The sequence below is a fragment of the Agelaius phoeniceus genome, chromosome 2, assembly GCF_051311805.1.
Source record: "Agelaius phoeniceus isolate bAgePho1 chromosome 2, bAgePho1.hap1, whole genome shotgun sequence".
NCBI classification, from domain to species: Eukaryota; Metazoa; Chordata; class Aves; order Passeriformes; family Icteridae; genus Agelaius; species Agelaius phoeniceus.
The window spans coordinates 70,040,834-70,055,017 of NC_135266.1; the positions used below are offsets into that span (position 1 = coordinate 70,040,834).

Sequence of the window (14,184 nt, forward strand, 5' to 3'; positions counted from 1 at the left end):
TAGAATTAAAGGGAACAACTCTGTCTTAATTTCCTGTGGTTTTACATGAGATTTGTCCACAAAGGAACCATCTGTCACCATCTGCTTCATTTTCTTGATTTATTTTTTTTTCTTGGACAGTTTCACAGTCTTGGTATGTGAATGTGCCTATCCACACCCCTCTCAAAAGGCCAACTCATTTCTTCAGTAGACATGTGCCTTGTGTGTATTTTTTTTGGTGTGCATTTGAGCTGCAGTGCACTTTTCATCAGGCACTGCCTTTCTTTGTTGAATGCTGGTCTCCAGGAGCTGCCTGGAATGATGGATAAAATACCAGTTTCACAACAGTTTCTGATAACTTGGGTCCATAACAAAATGCAGAGCTCTTCAGGAAGCAAGGTGGCTTCTGAGGGGGAATTTGACAGGATGAGGGAGTTCCCTTTCTCAGAGTGCTTCCAAGGCAGCAGTCATTGTTTGCACTGTGAATCTTACAGGAGGTTTTTTTCATTATTAAAACTACAGAGTTTGGGAAAAAAACCCCAAAAATTTCAAATAATTAAAATAATTGGAAAAAAACCAAACTCAAAAAAAACCCCAAAAGAATAATGTGAGAATGAGAAAAAAAAAAAAAAAGTGATGTACAGGCCCAGACTTGAAGATCTGGCGTGCAAAACAAAACAATAACATGAAAATGTAGCACATCTACAGGCAATCTGTAGAGGGACTCTTGTCAGGAAGTGTAATGATAGGACAATGTGTAATATGACAAGGAGAAATGAGTATTTACATAATGAGGGAAAATACAGATATTAGGAAGAAATTCTTTACTCAGAGGGCAGTGAAGCACTGGAAAAGGTTGCTCAGGCAGGTTGCGGATGCTCCAATCCTGGCAGCGTTCAAGGCCAGCCTGGATAAGGCCTTGAGCAACCTGGTCTAGGGGCAGGGTGGGTTAGGGCTAGATGATCTTTAAGCTCCATTCCAAGCCCTTATCATTCTATGCTAATTAGTTGGGTTGGTTTTTTGGTTTTCTTTTGGTTGGAAGCCGTCCAAGAGGACAGCGCGGGCCCACCCGCGGGGAACGGCACACACTACGGGCGGCAGGGGCTGCGAGGGGAGCGCCAGAACGCCCTGAGGGAGCTGCAGCGCCCGTGCGGGGAAAGCGCCGATTCATGCGGAGCTCGGGGCGTCTCTGCTGCCCGGGGGGGAAGCGGCGCCGCCGGTGCCGCGGAGCCCCCTCGGAGCCGCCCTGGCCGACGCAGCGCGAACCCGGCGAAGCCCAGGGGCTGCCGCGACGGGGCGGGCCGGGCCGGGCGGGCCGGGCCCGCGGAGGGCGGGTAGCCCCGCCCCGGCGGCGGAGGGCCCCAGCTGCCTACAAGCCCCATGGTGCCGCGCGGGGCGGCGGCGTGTGACGCGGCGGGAGCGGGGGTGGCGGAGGCGGCGGCGGAGGGTCCGTGTCTCCCCTGTCGCGTCCCCTCGCTCGGCTCGGCGGGCGCCATGTTGGCTTGAGCCGAAGATGACAGGGGGCGGCTGCGGGCGAGGATCGCGCTGAAGGAGCGGCACCTCCGGCTCGCAGCGCGGCTCTCGGGGGGCGGCCGGAGCCGCCGGCGGACGAGGCGTGGGAGGGAGGGAGGGAGGGCGGGCTGAGGAGGCGGCGGCGGCGATGCGAGCGGAGAGCTGAGGCTGCGGGAGGCGGCCGCCGTCGAACGCCCCCCGGCCCCCTCCGAGCGCCGCGGGGGAGGGCTCTCCCCTCCGAGCGCCCTCCCTCCCTTCCCTTCCCGGCCCGCGTCCCCGCCGGGCGCTCTTGGATGCCGCACACCGCCTAGGGGGGGTCGCAGCCCGGCGTCCTCCCCAGCGGCCCCGGGCCCACCCCGGCCCTCCCGCCTCCCTGCCCGCCGCCCAGGGAAGGAGCCAGGTCCTGCCTGCGCGCCCGGGTCGCCTGCGCCGACTGAGGAGGTGACTTGGACGCACTATTATCCCGTGTGAATCATCCCGTCGTCATTTGTCGAGGCTGGGAGAGAAGGCAGAGGGCGAGAAGGGGGGAAAAAGCCCGCACGCAGCTCATGTGGCGGTGTAGTCCTGCTGCCTGGTCTACCTGGCACCGCTGGTGCCGCTGCCGCTGACAGGGATCTGCTGCCATCTCTGGTCTCCCGCTGGCTCCTCCGGTCCAGCCCGGCACCGCTGCCCCTGGATATTCCTGCTCCTCAGCCGGCCGCCTTCCCCGCTGCTTATCGGGCACCTCTTTCGCGCAGGGGACGTGGAAGCTGCTGCCTCCGATACTGACACCGGTTTTGCATCTTGAAGATCTCCAGCGGGCTGCCCTTGGTGCTGCTGCTTTTTTTTTTTTTTTTTTTTTAAAGTTGATTTTAAGCCATTTAGGGTAACATCAAAATGTCCAGCAGCGTTCCAGCTGATATGGTGAGTGTTGTACTGCTTATTTAATAGTTATATTATAGAATAACGTTTATTTCAGCCTGGTTTTGACAGAGAACGTGGAAATAAGAGGGGCGTGGGAAGAAAAAAAAAGGTCTTGGTTACATATTTAAGGAACATAAAGTTCCCAGTTAATTACCTTCCCCCTCCCGCTCCAGATGCTGGTTCTGCTTCGCTTTTTGGTGATGGAGTGGGAGATCTGCAGCGTCGCCTTCCGTGTAGCGAGGGAAGGGGGATGCCAGACTCCCTTACCTCTGGCAGTCAGTACCTGGGTGATCCCGCTTGGATCGTGCAGTACTGCTCTTCAGCTCCATGGAGCATTTTTTGGGGGGAGATAAAGACGAAGCAGAGTATTCGGGATTAATTGCTCGACCCATTTCTTTCTTTTTTTTTTTTTTTCCCTTTGTTTCTTTCTAAACCTCTTAAACTTCGCTTGTGTCTTGACAACGCTTTGTCTTCCGATGTTGATGGGAAGTTAATCTCTTCACTCGCTGCCGGCTCAAGAGCGAGAGAGAAATTTTCATGCGCTTTATTTTCATGGCGAGGTCCTTTGTGCACTAGCTGCAATCTGGACATTTTTCAAGGGCACTCCTAGTACTTCTTATGGCGGACTGTACTTCAGCTTGTATTGGATACTCGGCTCGGTACATTTAAATCAGGAAGGTGTAGCAGATCATGAGGAGGTAGAGTGAATCAGGTCTGCTAGGTAACCTTCCGTTCAGCACGACTTTCTCCATTTGTATGTATTTCCATAAATCAAGATATATTTTCATAAGTCACTTAATTGGAAGAAACACCCACGAACTTGTAGCTGCAGTTTGGTACGTTAATTCTTTATTCCTACAGCAGAATATTTTCACGTATCTCCACATGGCTGTTCACATTTAAAGGTACTTTTTTTTACCTCCCCAAAAGCAGAGGACTTGTCTGTGCTTTTGGGGTTTTTTTAAATTTCAGGATGAAATTCAGTTTTGTGGGTGCAACCTGCCCCGGTAGTGAGAACAATAAAATCGAGTAGCCCTTGCTTAAGTCATTGATGTACAGTTAATTGGGATATATATGGCAACTGGGCTGTTGAAATAATGGTGTCTGTTTAGTTGCTTGCTGTCTGTATTTCCTTCACAGCTTTTGTACGGCAGTCACAATGAGTGAATTTTGACCAAAAAAAAAGCAGAAACAGTAAGGTACAGAGGATGATCAAACAGCAAGTTATAAGCCTACAGGTTTTTTTTCTTCCCCCTGCCTTTCTCAAATACTATAAATAAATTTTGCCTCCCCTGGGTGAAAAGAGTGATGAAAGGATTTAAACTCAGAGGCAATAAGCTCCCCAGCTATCAGTTTTCACATATTTCTTTTTAGTGTCTCTCTCTCTCTGACTGTTAGAGCCTTTTGAACCCCCTTTTCTTCTGCACGTGGCTGTCTAGCGTTATATCACAGAAATCCTCGCCTGGGCCGTGGAGGATTAGGTGCAAATCTCTCAGTGCTGCTTTTTAAGTTGCCTGGAGGAGTCCCTTGACTGTGACATGAAACGCACTCCTCCTCCCTGTCACCCTGGGCTGAGCTGCCACCTTCGTGCTCCTCCTAGGGCCTGCCTGCCTGCCTGGGAGTCCCGCTGCTGCCACTCGGCTCGTAATGCTTGACATTTGCTACAGAGTACACAGATTTTAAGATAGGCAAAATACAATTTTTTCTATGAAAACTATTTCCTTGTGTTGTTAGTGTAATGAGAATACCACTGCTGGGGGTAGCTGGGCCTAATGCTGCTCTGTTTATTCAAATCAGGAAGAAGCTTGTTATACATAGTGATGTTTAGATATTGAGTCATTACAAAAACATTTGAATGAAGATGTTTCCAATGTCGGTAGAATTTAACTAAATAAATAGATATTTTCTGGCCTGTCATGGGATCATTTTTCTCTTAGTGTCTGCGTTATTAGATGCAGTTTCTCTCTGGAAGTTTGAAGTGTGCTGTAGAAATTCCAGTTATTAATTACAACTAATAAATATTTCTTTATGAAAAGATTGCTTGAAAACTCATTTTTGGTCTACTTTTGTTGACATCCTCCATATTTGAGAGGAGTTTGTTCAAGAGGGAAAGTGGGATTGCCATTCCTTAGCTATTTGAAGAGGAGCCCTTACCAGGCTGTCACCATGTTTATATATGTTTTTATTTAGTGTAGGATTTTGCAGTTTGCATTTCTCTTACCCACCCACTGTGTAATTTGCATTTGCAAAAAATTGATTTCCCATTTCTGTAGGAGCTGGCAGCAGTGTGATGGAGTGTCATTTTATGAAGACTCCATTATACTTAGTAAATCTGCTATGAATTACATAAGCATAATAATAATAATAATAATGTTTGAAACTGTGTATGTCAGATTCACGAACTAACCTACTCATAATAATAATAATAATAATATTATAATTGCAGCTTCTTAAAAATGTGTTAATTTGTCTTCCTGTCCCACCTTTGAGAACGATCTGCTATACATAAATTAATAGTAAATTATCTGATTTCCAGTAAGCTTTGGATTTCTGAGTAGACATAATTTGACCCAGTCTCCTGTTCCCTGGCATTGAGTTGACTTGTTTCCAGAACTGCTGCAGTTTTTACAGCTAGCCATTTCAACATCACTTCCTAAATAATTAACACAGTACTTTATCATTTGCATTCCACTAATAAATTGGATAGTGACACACCACATTCCCGGTGTTGTAAGTTTGTGGTGCATTATTCCTTAGCAATGTGTCCTTATTGCTTAGCATTATTCCTTAAGCAACGGCTTAACACTCCACTCCTGGAATGAAACCTGCTAATACTGATCTCTCTACCTGAGTAGTTTCATTAACTTTATTAGGACTAGATGTGTCTGGGGCAATTCTTGAAGACTAAACTGCATAGCCCAGTTTTGCTCAATTTTTCACATATGCACTGATGACTGTAGTGGCAGCAGGGCATCTCTGATTATGTTCAGTAATTTAATCAGGTAATTTATCAGTTTTACCATTTGGTAGCAGCTAGAGTTTGACTGTGAATAGCAGCAGGGCTATTTGCAAGTTGTGTTTCTTTTGTAATGATAAATAGACATGCAGTGGTTTATGGACTTGTGAAATTATTCACACTGGCTTTTTGAGTGGACGAAATGAAAATGGTTTGATATTTATTTAAACAATCTAGCTGACAATTTTAAAGCAAGCTATGAAAAACTTATGCTCAGTCAAGAAGTTCTTACTCAATTGAATAATCCCCTTTATTTCAGTGGAGTTATTAGAATCTGGGAAGCTTCCTCTCTGTATTCTGTGCACCTGTGGTACTTCTTCTGACGGATAGAATTCTTCAGGGATTTTAGGAGACCACAGAAAGCTGCCTGCCTAAATGATTAAAAAGTTTTAACAGTGTCCACCGTTTCCTGTAGTCCATGTGTTTTATGTCGGTATGAAAAGGCTCTGCCAGCACTTTCTTTCTGGGCAGTTCTTTGCATGCCCTCTAGGAGATCCAATTCCTTTTCTGTGAGCAGTAACAGAGGGTGATGCTTTTGGCTCATGGCGGGGTTTTTATTGTTGGTTTGTTTTCTTGTTGGTTTGTTGGCTATTTCTGCATTTGGTAAACAGCAAAATGTTGGAATCTACCAAACAATTAAATGTTTTAATTTTAATGTGCATGGCTCTTCAATCCATATGCTGTACATAAGAGATGTAGGTGGTATGGGAGAGATTATTTTTAAGAAAACTGAATGTTTGGTGTAAGACATTTGCAGACATAGAAGAGCTTGGAGTGTATGGTTATATGTGGTCAACGTTAAAAGGGGGCAGTAGGTGGAAGAAGAATAACAAATAGAAACCTTGCTCAGTTCACTCCTTGTTAGAGTTAACATCTTTAGTGGAAATCTGTATGTGCATCTTCTTCCTTAGGAAATTTAATATAGAATGTTGATGAATAGTTGAACATATATAAGGACTTCGTTTCTAGTACATATTAATGGAGGCTAACAGTGGAAAAGGATGGACAGAAACTGATGCTACATCAGTAAGGGAATTTTGGGATCCAAGAATAAGGTTCAGATATGAGAGACTTAAAGGAGTAGTTGGTTGTATGGCAGCTGAGTTTAGTTGTCCATCATTCAGTTTGAAAAATTATTTCATTTAAGAATAGTAGGTGCAGTAGGATTATAATACACTTGGAACATAGAAAGTAATTTGTTGACTATAGCACTTTAATGTATCAGAACAAAATGTGAGAAGTCCTGCATCTCTGTTCTTCTGTTTTAGGTGCTTTTCCTTTTGCCTTCAGTGGATCCTTTTTGTGGTTTTGAAAATTATTGTATTCATAGTAGCCTTTGTGCATAACAGGCTTAAGTCCATCCCTTATGTTTTTGTAGCAATAGAAGTATGATTATTTCTCTGTATTTTTGTATCCTCCACATGTTGAAAGTTCTAATTCATTACATTCTGTAATAAAAATAGCTAATTGAGTTTTTCTGTATGGGTATTTTTTCCTTCCCTTTTTTGATTTTTTTTTCCACAATTGTTTGCTGATTATATCAGAAATTAGTAGCCTATCTTTTGCCATTCTCAATGTTTGTTTCGGGTTTGTTTTTCTCCTCTTGGAGAAGGAATTAGAGGTGGGATCTGTGTTAAAAAGAAGAGCTCGGAGAAGCTTCTTTCTGACTCCTTATGTATTGAGCCAATATATAAGCCAGTTGAGCCTTTGTAGCATATTGCAGTGCTTCTTGTAATGTAATGAAGAATCTTTCTCTGTTATTTGAAGCAGTGGCCAGGGATAAACTTACTAAAGCTCATCCTCAGTGTGTATATGTTTGGGTATACTCCAAAATTATTTGTGTTTATCATTTCTCCCACCCACCTTTTTTTTTTGTTTCACAGATTAAAAATGTATCTAACAACCAAAAAGAAACATCTTAGCAACCACTGACATTTTTAGGTATGACACTGTAGGAGAAACTTTGTAGCATATTGATATTAACACATCTGACATATTCTGAAACAATGTTTGCATGACCGTCCTCTCATTTTCTTTGGGGATGAGCAGCTGTAAGCTGTGGTTGGATTGATCCTTACTCTGGGCTGTGGTGCAGCTCTATACTACAGATAGAAATGTAGGCTGATGATATAAACTGTTCCTTCCTTCCTGCCACCCACCATTGTTGTCATTACCTGAACTGGTTTCTTTCTGCTTTTGTTGTCTAACTTCATGAAATACTGGAGGGAAGGTATACTGAAGGAGATTTAACTCCTCCCACGTTGGGAATGCTGGAAAGTAGCTGCTGGCAGCTTGCAGCAGGACTGAGAGGCAAAAGACAAATGCTGAGTATATGTCAGTGTAGGAAAGCAGTCATATCTACAGCAGGAATGCTCAATTCTGCATGTTAAAAAATTAGCAGACATCATCTGGTAACTGGACGGGTCAGTCAGAATGGGAACAAGTTACACCTCTCAGATGTGGAATTAGGGATAATGTCAGGTATCTGTAGCCAGTGTTTCACCGTGGGGTTTGTGCATATCTAAAGACTGCTTTGTGCATATCTAAACCTAAATTTTCAATCATTCAATGCCCATCTCCATCTCTCACTTCCTTGGTTTGGCTTAAGGCTGCAGTGGGAGCTTAGGCTGTCTGAACGTGGTCCTTGCAGCAGTCTTGGGAAGAAATACTTTCATGATACTTTGAACAAAATGACTAAAGGCATGCTTTACTACTTTTTTTAATTGAGAGTAACTCCTAGGTATAACTTCTGTGAATGTTGAAAGCCACGGCCACGGTATTTGTAATCAGTGGGATTTACTTGTTTTATACTTCTGGTCAGTCAGCTTTGTTACTCAGTAAAACTCAGAATGTAAACTTTTGGAGATGTCTCTGTATCTTCTTATGCAATAATGAGCAGAATGGAGACCTCGGTTCTGACTCAGCCTGCGAGTGCTACACTAGCTTGCAGAAATCCAGAAATAACTGGAATGTGACTAATCATTCTTGTGGTTTTATGTAAAAGAGATAATTCAGCTTATTTTCAGTCTCTTCTGAGTACAGTATTGGATCCACTAGGTTGGTTATTTCTTATTCTGAATATGGTGAAAGACATTACTGCTGATCAGTATTCTTTTTCACATTGGGTTTGTTTTTGCAGCAATTAATTGAGCCTACTAAAGTAGCAAGCCTTTCCTGACACAATTTTGCATGGATAAACTTTAGCTCATTGTAATTATTAAAGGAATATGACTGTGTTGTTTTCATTTTAAAAACATTGGAAAATGAGCAGCATGTCAATGCACTTCAATATCTGAAAAGAAATTTGAAGTGGGAGAAAAGTTGCTCTAAAAGCTTTTTAACAATGTAGATTAATTATTTAGGAGGTCTGTTTGGTTTTGAGAGCAATACTTAAAGAAAAAGTTAAGATCTTCTTATTTGTAGGTTTGCTGAGCCTGAGAAGTATAGTTCTGGAGAAATACTTAAATGTTGCAGCTGACAACTCTTATATATTTGTGGAAATTTGGTGTTTTTTGTGGTCACTAACTGGGATTGTGTTTAGCTCCTTGACAGAGGATAAATTTATAGCTGCTTGTATACTATCCACAGTGAAGGCCTGCTCTCAATTTGTAGTAATACTCCACACATATTGTAAAATGTGATTTAAAAAAATAATGTACATTTTCCACAGATAGAAACTTTGTGTAAAATGAAGATTTGGCAGATGGCACAACTCTGACACTGCCATCAGCATCTTGGAGTTTTTTCCTTACTTTCTGTAAAGAAATTTGAAAATAGCTTGCCAGTGACAGGATTACATTTGTGAGTTTGTTTTGGTTTGGCTGCTTTCTTGAAATTATTTGAGAGATTCAGTTTAGAGTTAAATGGAAGGCTTGTGGCGGAGTTTAGCTGAGATTTTATTCCATGACACCGTTGTTATGGAGACAGAAGCAAGCAAAAAACTCCTTGAGTTTTATGTATCCCGTAGAAATTGGCCAAGTTAAACCAGAGATTCTGTCTGGGAGCTTGGTAGGTTTGTTTTACTACTGCCTAACAAGAAATCTCTGCCTTAGTGGGATGGAGGTGCCAAAACAATACTTGGTGTTCACACAAGGAATACAAACTGGTATTGTTTGTGTTGGTGTCTACCTGCTGTGATGGTTTCAGTCTTTCTCACGGCTGGTATGATTCATGTCGAGGGCTTGGACCACTGCTGAGGAACAAAGGTGGCCTTATCCTGGGTTGGTCTTTAGCTGAGGGTCTGGATTTTAGTCTGTGACTCTATGGACAGTTTGGTTGGAAATGAAAGCTAAGCTCCTTTTCTTCTTATCTTTTTTTTTTCCTAAGTAGTCCTGAGTTTTTCTCTAAGCTCTTCTGTGGTCTTTATTATGCAATATTAACTGTTTTATGTTGCATAAGAAATTATCTCCAGCACTTGATGAAAATGGGATACCAATTTCAAAATAAACAGAAGGAAGCTATGTGTGTTCTTCTTTGAGATGGAAAAGAACAGTGTATTTAATCTCAAAAAGAACAGTACTTCACAGCCATATATTGTAGCATTGGTTGGTGTCTCCTCAGCAAAATTGTGATGTTGTAATGCTCTGTGGTTTGGCACAAATCCACATCACCATAATCTGTTTCTGATACTTAATATATGCTCTAGATGGTACTACCTAATCTGTCCCCAGAATCTGACATATGTTTTTAATATAGAGAAATAATGGAATAGTGATAAAATAGTGAAGTGCAGTGCTAGTCAAAAATCTTTCGTAGCTGAGATTGTAAATTCAGGATTCTCTTCTTGAAAGTAGATTAGTGCCAATCTATATGCAAATATTTGTAGGCATGTACTAGTAAGTCTCAGAAAACTTACTATAAATTACATTACTATAAATTAGTTCTTCAAAAATAGCATTTCTTTTCAGTATTTGTTTGAAGATTAAATATTGTACAAGAGTTTTTAGGCATGCTTACCTTTTATATGCTATAAGAAAGTAACTAGAAGCCTTTGTGTGCTTTTAAAGTCTGGAATACCTGGTTGCAGTACTTTCTTTTATTTATAGGTTTCTTATTTTTATGGGCAGTAGCATCAATATAAAGTTAATTTTTTAAATAGTTCTTGGTGTTTGTATTTGATGCACAACACATTACTTGGGGCATATGTGAATATTTATGTCATTTTGCCTGTGAATTTATTTTTAATCTGTGCATCATAACAGTTGTTTGGTGTGACAGTGAAAGCTTAGCTCTCACTTCTGAATCCAGATTATTGATCTGTGATGCAAGCAAACTCTATTGGACTTGCAAGTTTTAGTGATTTATACTTTGCATACTTATTAGGTATTTTTTTGGCAATCAAGCCCAAACTTGCAAAAAGCTTTATTAAAGGGGATAATAAAGGGGGAATAAATGGGGAATAAATCCACATTTGCTAAGTCCATATGATTCAGTGGTAATAATGTTAACATGAATTAGTTAATGTTAACACAAAATTAGTAACTTCCACTACCCATATTACAGCACATAAGTGGAGTAATGCTTGACATGAATATTCAAAGATTTTGTACCAAAATGTGCTGTAATGTATATGCTTCATGCTGTGGATTTCCAAGAAAAGGTGTTTTAGAGACCACCTGTATAATTTAAAGTCGTGTCAAGTATTTTTTGTAAGGTCAGCTATATGGAAGTTCATTTCAATCTCAAGAAAGTAGGAAGGGAAGCTTTTGTATCAAAAAAACAAAAAAAGAATAAGCTAGTGGGTATTTCTAGTGTTCTAGACATAAGACTGAGGTTTTTGAGTGCAATAGGTTAGGTCTGGCACCAAGACAACAGTTTGTTACTGAGATATTTGACTCTGTTTTGAGGATCTCATTTTCATAACTAATGGCAAGATAACTAGGAGCCCTTAATAAAGAGAAACTGCAACTAACTGGGTTTGATTTCTGTCTGCTTACTGCATCTGGCCAATATATTTCTGGATAAATCAGGATTTCATGTAAGTCTGCAAATGGATAATTATTTTTTTTTTTTTCAAATTACATATGTTTAAAATTATTTGGAGGTTCAAAGTAGCCATTGTAGTGGGTGGAATGGTTGGTAAACTGTGAGCAAGGTTGTGGTGAGGGTTCTGGTGAAAGTGGCAGCAGGTATTTGCAAAATTGTTTTAATTTGGAGAGGGTAATTTTTGACTTGATTCTTCTCACTAGGAAGGGAGAAGATGGTTCAAGGTATAGCCAGGGAAGTCCCCACAGAGGGCTGCAGTGCAGTTGCTCAATAATTCTTGTCCCAGCGTTCTCATGCAGGCACTTGATGATCCCAGCATATGTGCTCCTTGCACTTAACTGCAGGAGTAAGGAGTGGAAAGTTTTTAAGGGTGCTTTTGGTGGGGGTGGACTCCAGAAGTGCAGCTGTAACTGTCCCTGAATTAACTGTGAGGACTGAAATATCTCTCTGCAAAGAGCCTGGCATTTTTAAGCTTAGATTGTCTTTCAGTACAGATTTTGTGGCCTTCAATTTTATCTTGTGTGTTCGACTGCTGTGAGGCTGGTGTGTGTACCATAGTGCTGTGTCATACATGGAAACCCCATATTGGGGAACTCCCTCGACTTGCTAAATGAAGTACAGCTGGTCCTAAATATCTGACTGTTCAACAATATTTGTCCATCCTGTGGTGTAAATGCTTAATTGTCTCTCTTCTTCCAGAATCACGTGCTTTTGCCCCTCCCCTTATTCAGCACCTCCTCATTGTTCAGAGACCGGATCAGTGTCTTATCTTCCCACACTGTTCAAACTTTTCTTGGAAGATAAATCCTAATCTTCAGCCTTTCTGTGATACTAGTCTTCTTAACAAGTACTTAATAAAAATCTATCTACTTTTTGGGAAGAAGGTTATTATTTATAAAAAATGGTGGATGTTGAGGAAATGTAGTTTCACCCAAATATACTCTTATGCTCGATAACTGCAGTAGAGCTGTAGGGAATAAAATCTTACAGTTTGAACTGGAGTGAGTCAAAATTCAAACAAGATCAAGACTTTCTTGTGGTTTTTTTGTGGTTTATTTTTTTTTTAATCACATTTCTTATTTTAGTCAAATTCTGTTGAAATTTCTCAAGCCAGCTTTGCTCTGGTGCATCTTCTGTGCCTGTCAGTCTCAGTTGTTCAGAGCATGACTTTACCAGCATTTCAGCTAAGCCAGCATGCTCTGTGCTGATGTGAAGGGTTTATTTCAAAAGACTTGTGGAGAGCAAGGTAATTAAAATCAGGCAAAAGACAATGAAATATTTATACATTGAGAAATGCTCCTAAGAACATTTGGAGAAAGGTTGTAACTGTATTTGTTAATGAGTTGTAAAAGCAATTTTTGAGGCTAATGCATATGGGGAAGCTAGTTTTTAGGGTTATGTTAGTATTTCTTTCCACTCTTGGTATTTGAGAATCACATGATTTTGTTGATATGTTTTTGTTGATCTTTCAATAAAGTAGTAATTCTGAGCTCTTGATTGTCAAATATTGACTTAATATATCTGCCAGTTTTCATGTTCCTACTTTTTAAATAGCATTCCCTCAGTTTAAATCTGGAACAATCTCAGGAGAAGAAAAAAAATCCAGAATAGTTCCCAGTGTTCAAGGACATGGGGATTTAGTTTTATTCTTAAATTATCTCCTTTAAATTCTGTATTAATTTTTTTTTCAGGAAATGAAATGTAGGAAAGATAGCTTGCCCTAAGCATAGAGCACAGAATTATTATATGATTATCAGTCAATGTGTTTATCTCCAAATGTGCTACTTGGTAAGTTTCAAAGTCAGCTTTAAAAAAGCCCACAACCAACAGACAAGCACCAAAGTGAATAATTCAGTGTGCTGAGTAGTGCCAGATAAGGCAGAGTGTAGGTAAATAGTTTGCTGCCTTTCAAACTTGATTCTTCTCCTGCATGTCTGTCCTGACTTTGATGCTTAAATAAGTGTCCCAGGTTATGGATTTTATTTATAATGAACTTGTGGTTTGGAGGTGATTTTGTTCCCGTTTATTGTTCTCTTCAGGAAAGGGGAAAAAAAAAGAAACTTCTTGTTTTATCTTGTAATTCTTAACATATAGAAATGAATATCATTTGAAGTACAGTTTTGAAGGTTTTTTTTTCTTTTCTTTGACTAGGTGTTGTTTTGCAGGAAATGCAACATAGAGAATTATACTTGAATGAACACAGCATTTTCTGCTGTGTTTTGTATCACATCATTTTTTCTTATAAAATCGGAATGTTCCAAAAAATGGGATCCAGTTTTTAGGAAGACCCATAGCTCTTTGTTGTAGCAGTTTAAAATTTGCTATGCAGAAATCACTTACTCAAAATCCAAAAATAGAGTACTCTTGTCTTTTTGTCTTGTGTTTAACTTTTGGATAAAGCCAGCAGTTATTTTGTGGGGCTCTGTTGGAAGCTGTATTGGCTAACCCCCCTGAGTGTCTGTGGAGCTGTTGGGATAGGGAAGAGAAGGCTTTTGAATTGCTTCAAAGCAGTTCTTGCTGGGTGGCATTCACTTGTCAGTGTAGGCATTTTGGAGTAGTGTAGCAGTTTGTAGGATGGGTGGTGGTAGCAGCTGAAAGGACTTTAAGGGAAAGACAAATCGTGATTACACAATTGTGTAGTGATAAAGGTGCAGACACTGAACATATCAGTGTCAAAGCCATCAGGCTTATTTATGGACAGTAATTTGCTGTACAAGCACAATGGGCTGCAAGAAACAGTTAAGGAATTATAATGAATTTCTCTTACCATGCATAGGTTGTACTTGGAG

The 14,184-nt window shown here is 40.9% G+C and overlaps 1 protein-coding gene across 1 annotated transcript in view; it reads left to right on the top strand.

Annotated features, from left to right (window-relative positions):
* The first annotated feature begins 1,389 nt into the window (after positions 1-1,389).
* Positions 1,390-14,184, top strand: part of UBL3 (ubiquitin like 3) — a 55,970-nt gene continuing 43,175 nt past the window's right edge. The window contains exon 1 of the mRNA XM_054628296.2: positions 1,390-2,394. Coding sequence (XP_054484271.1) covers positions 2,368-2,394 — 27 coding nt within the window. The 5' untranslated portion in view covers positions 1,390-2,367. The remainder of the gene's footprint in view (positions 2,395-14,184) is intronic.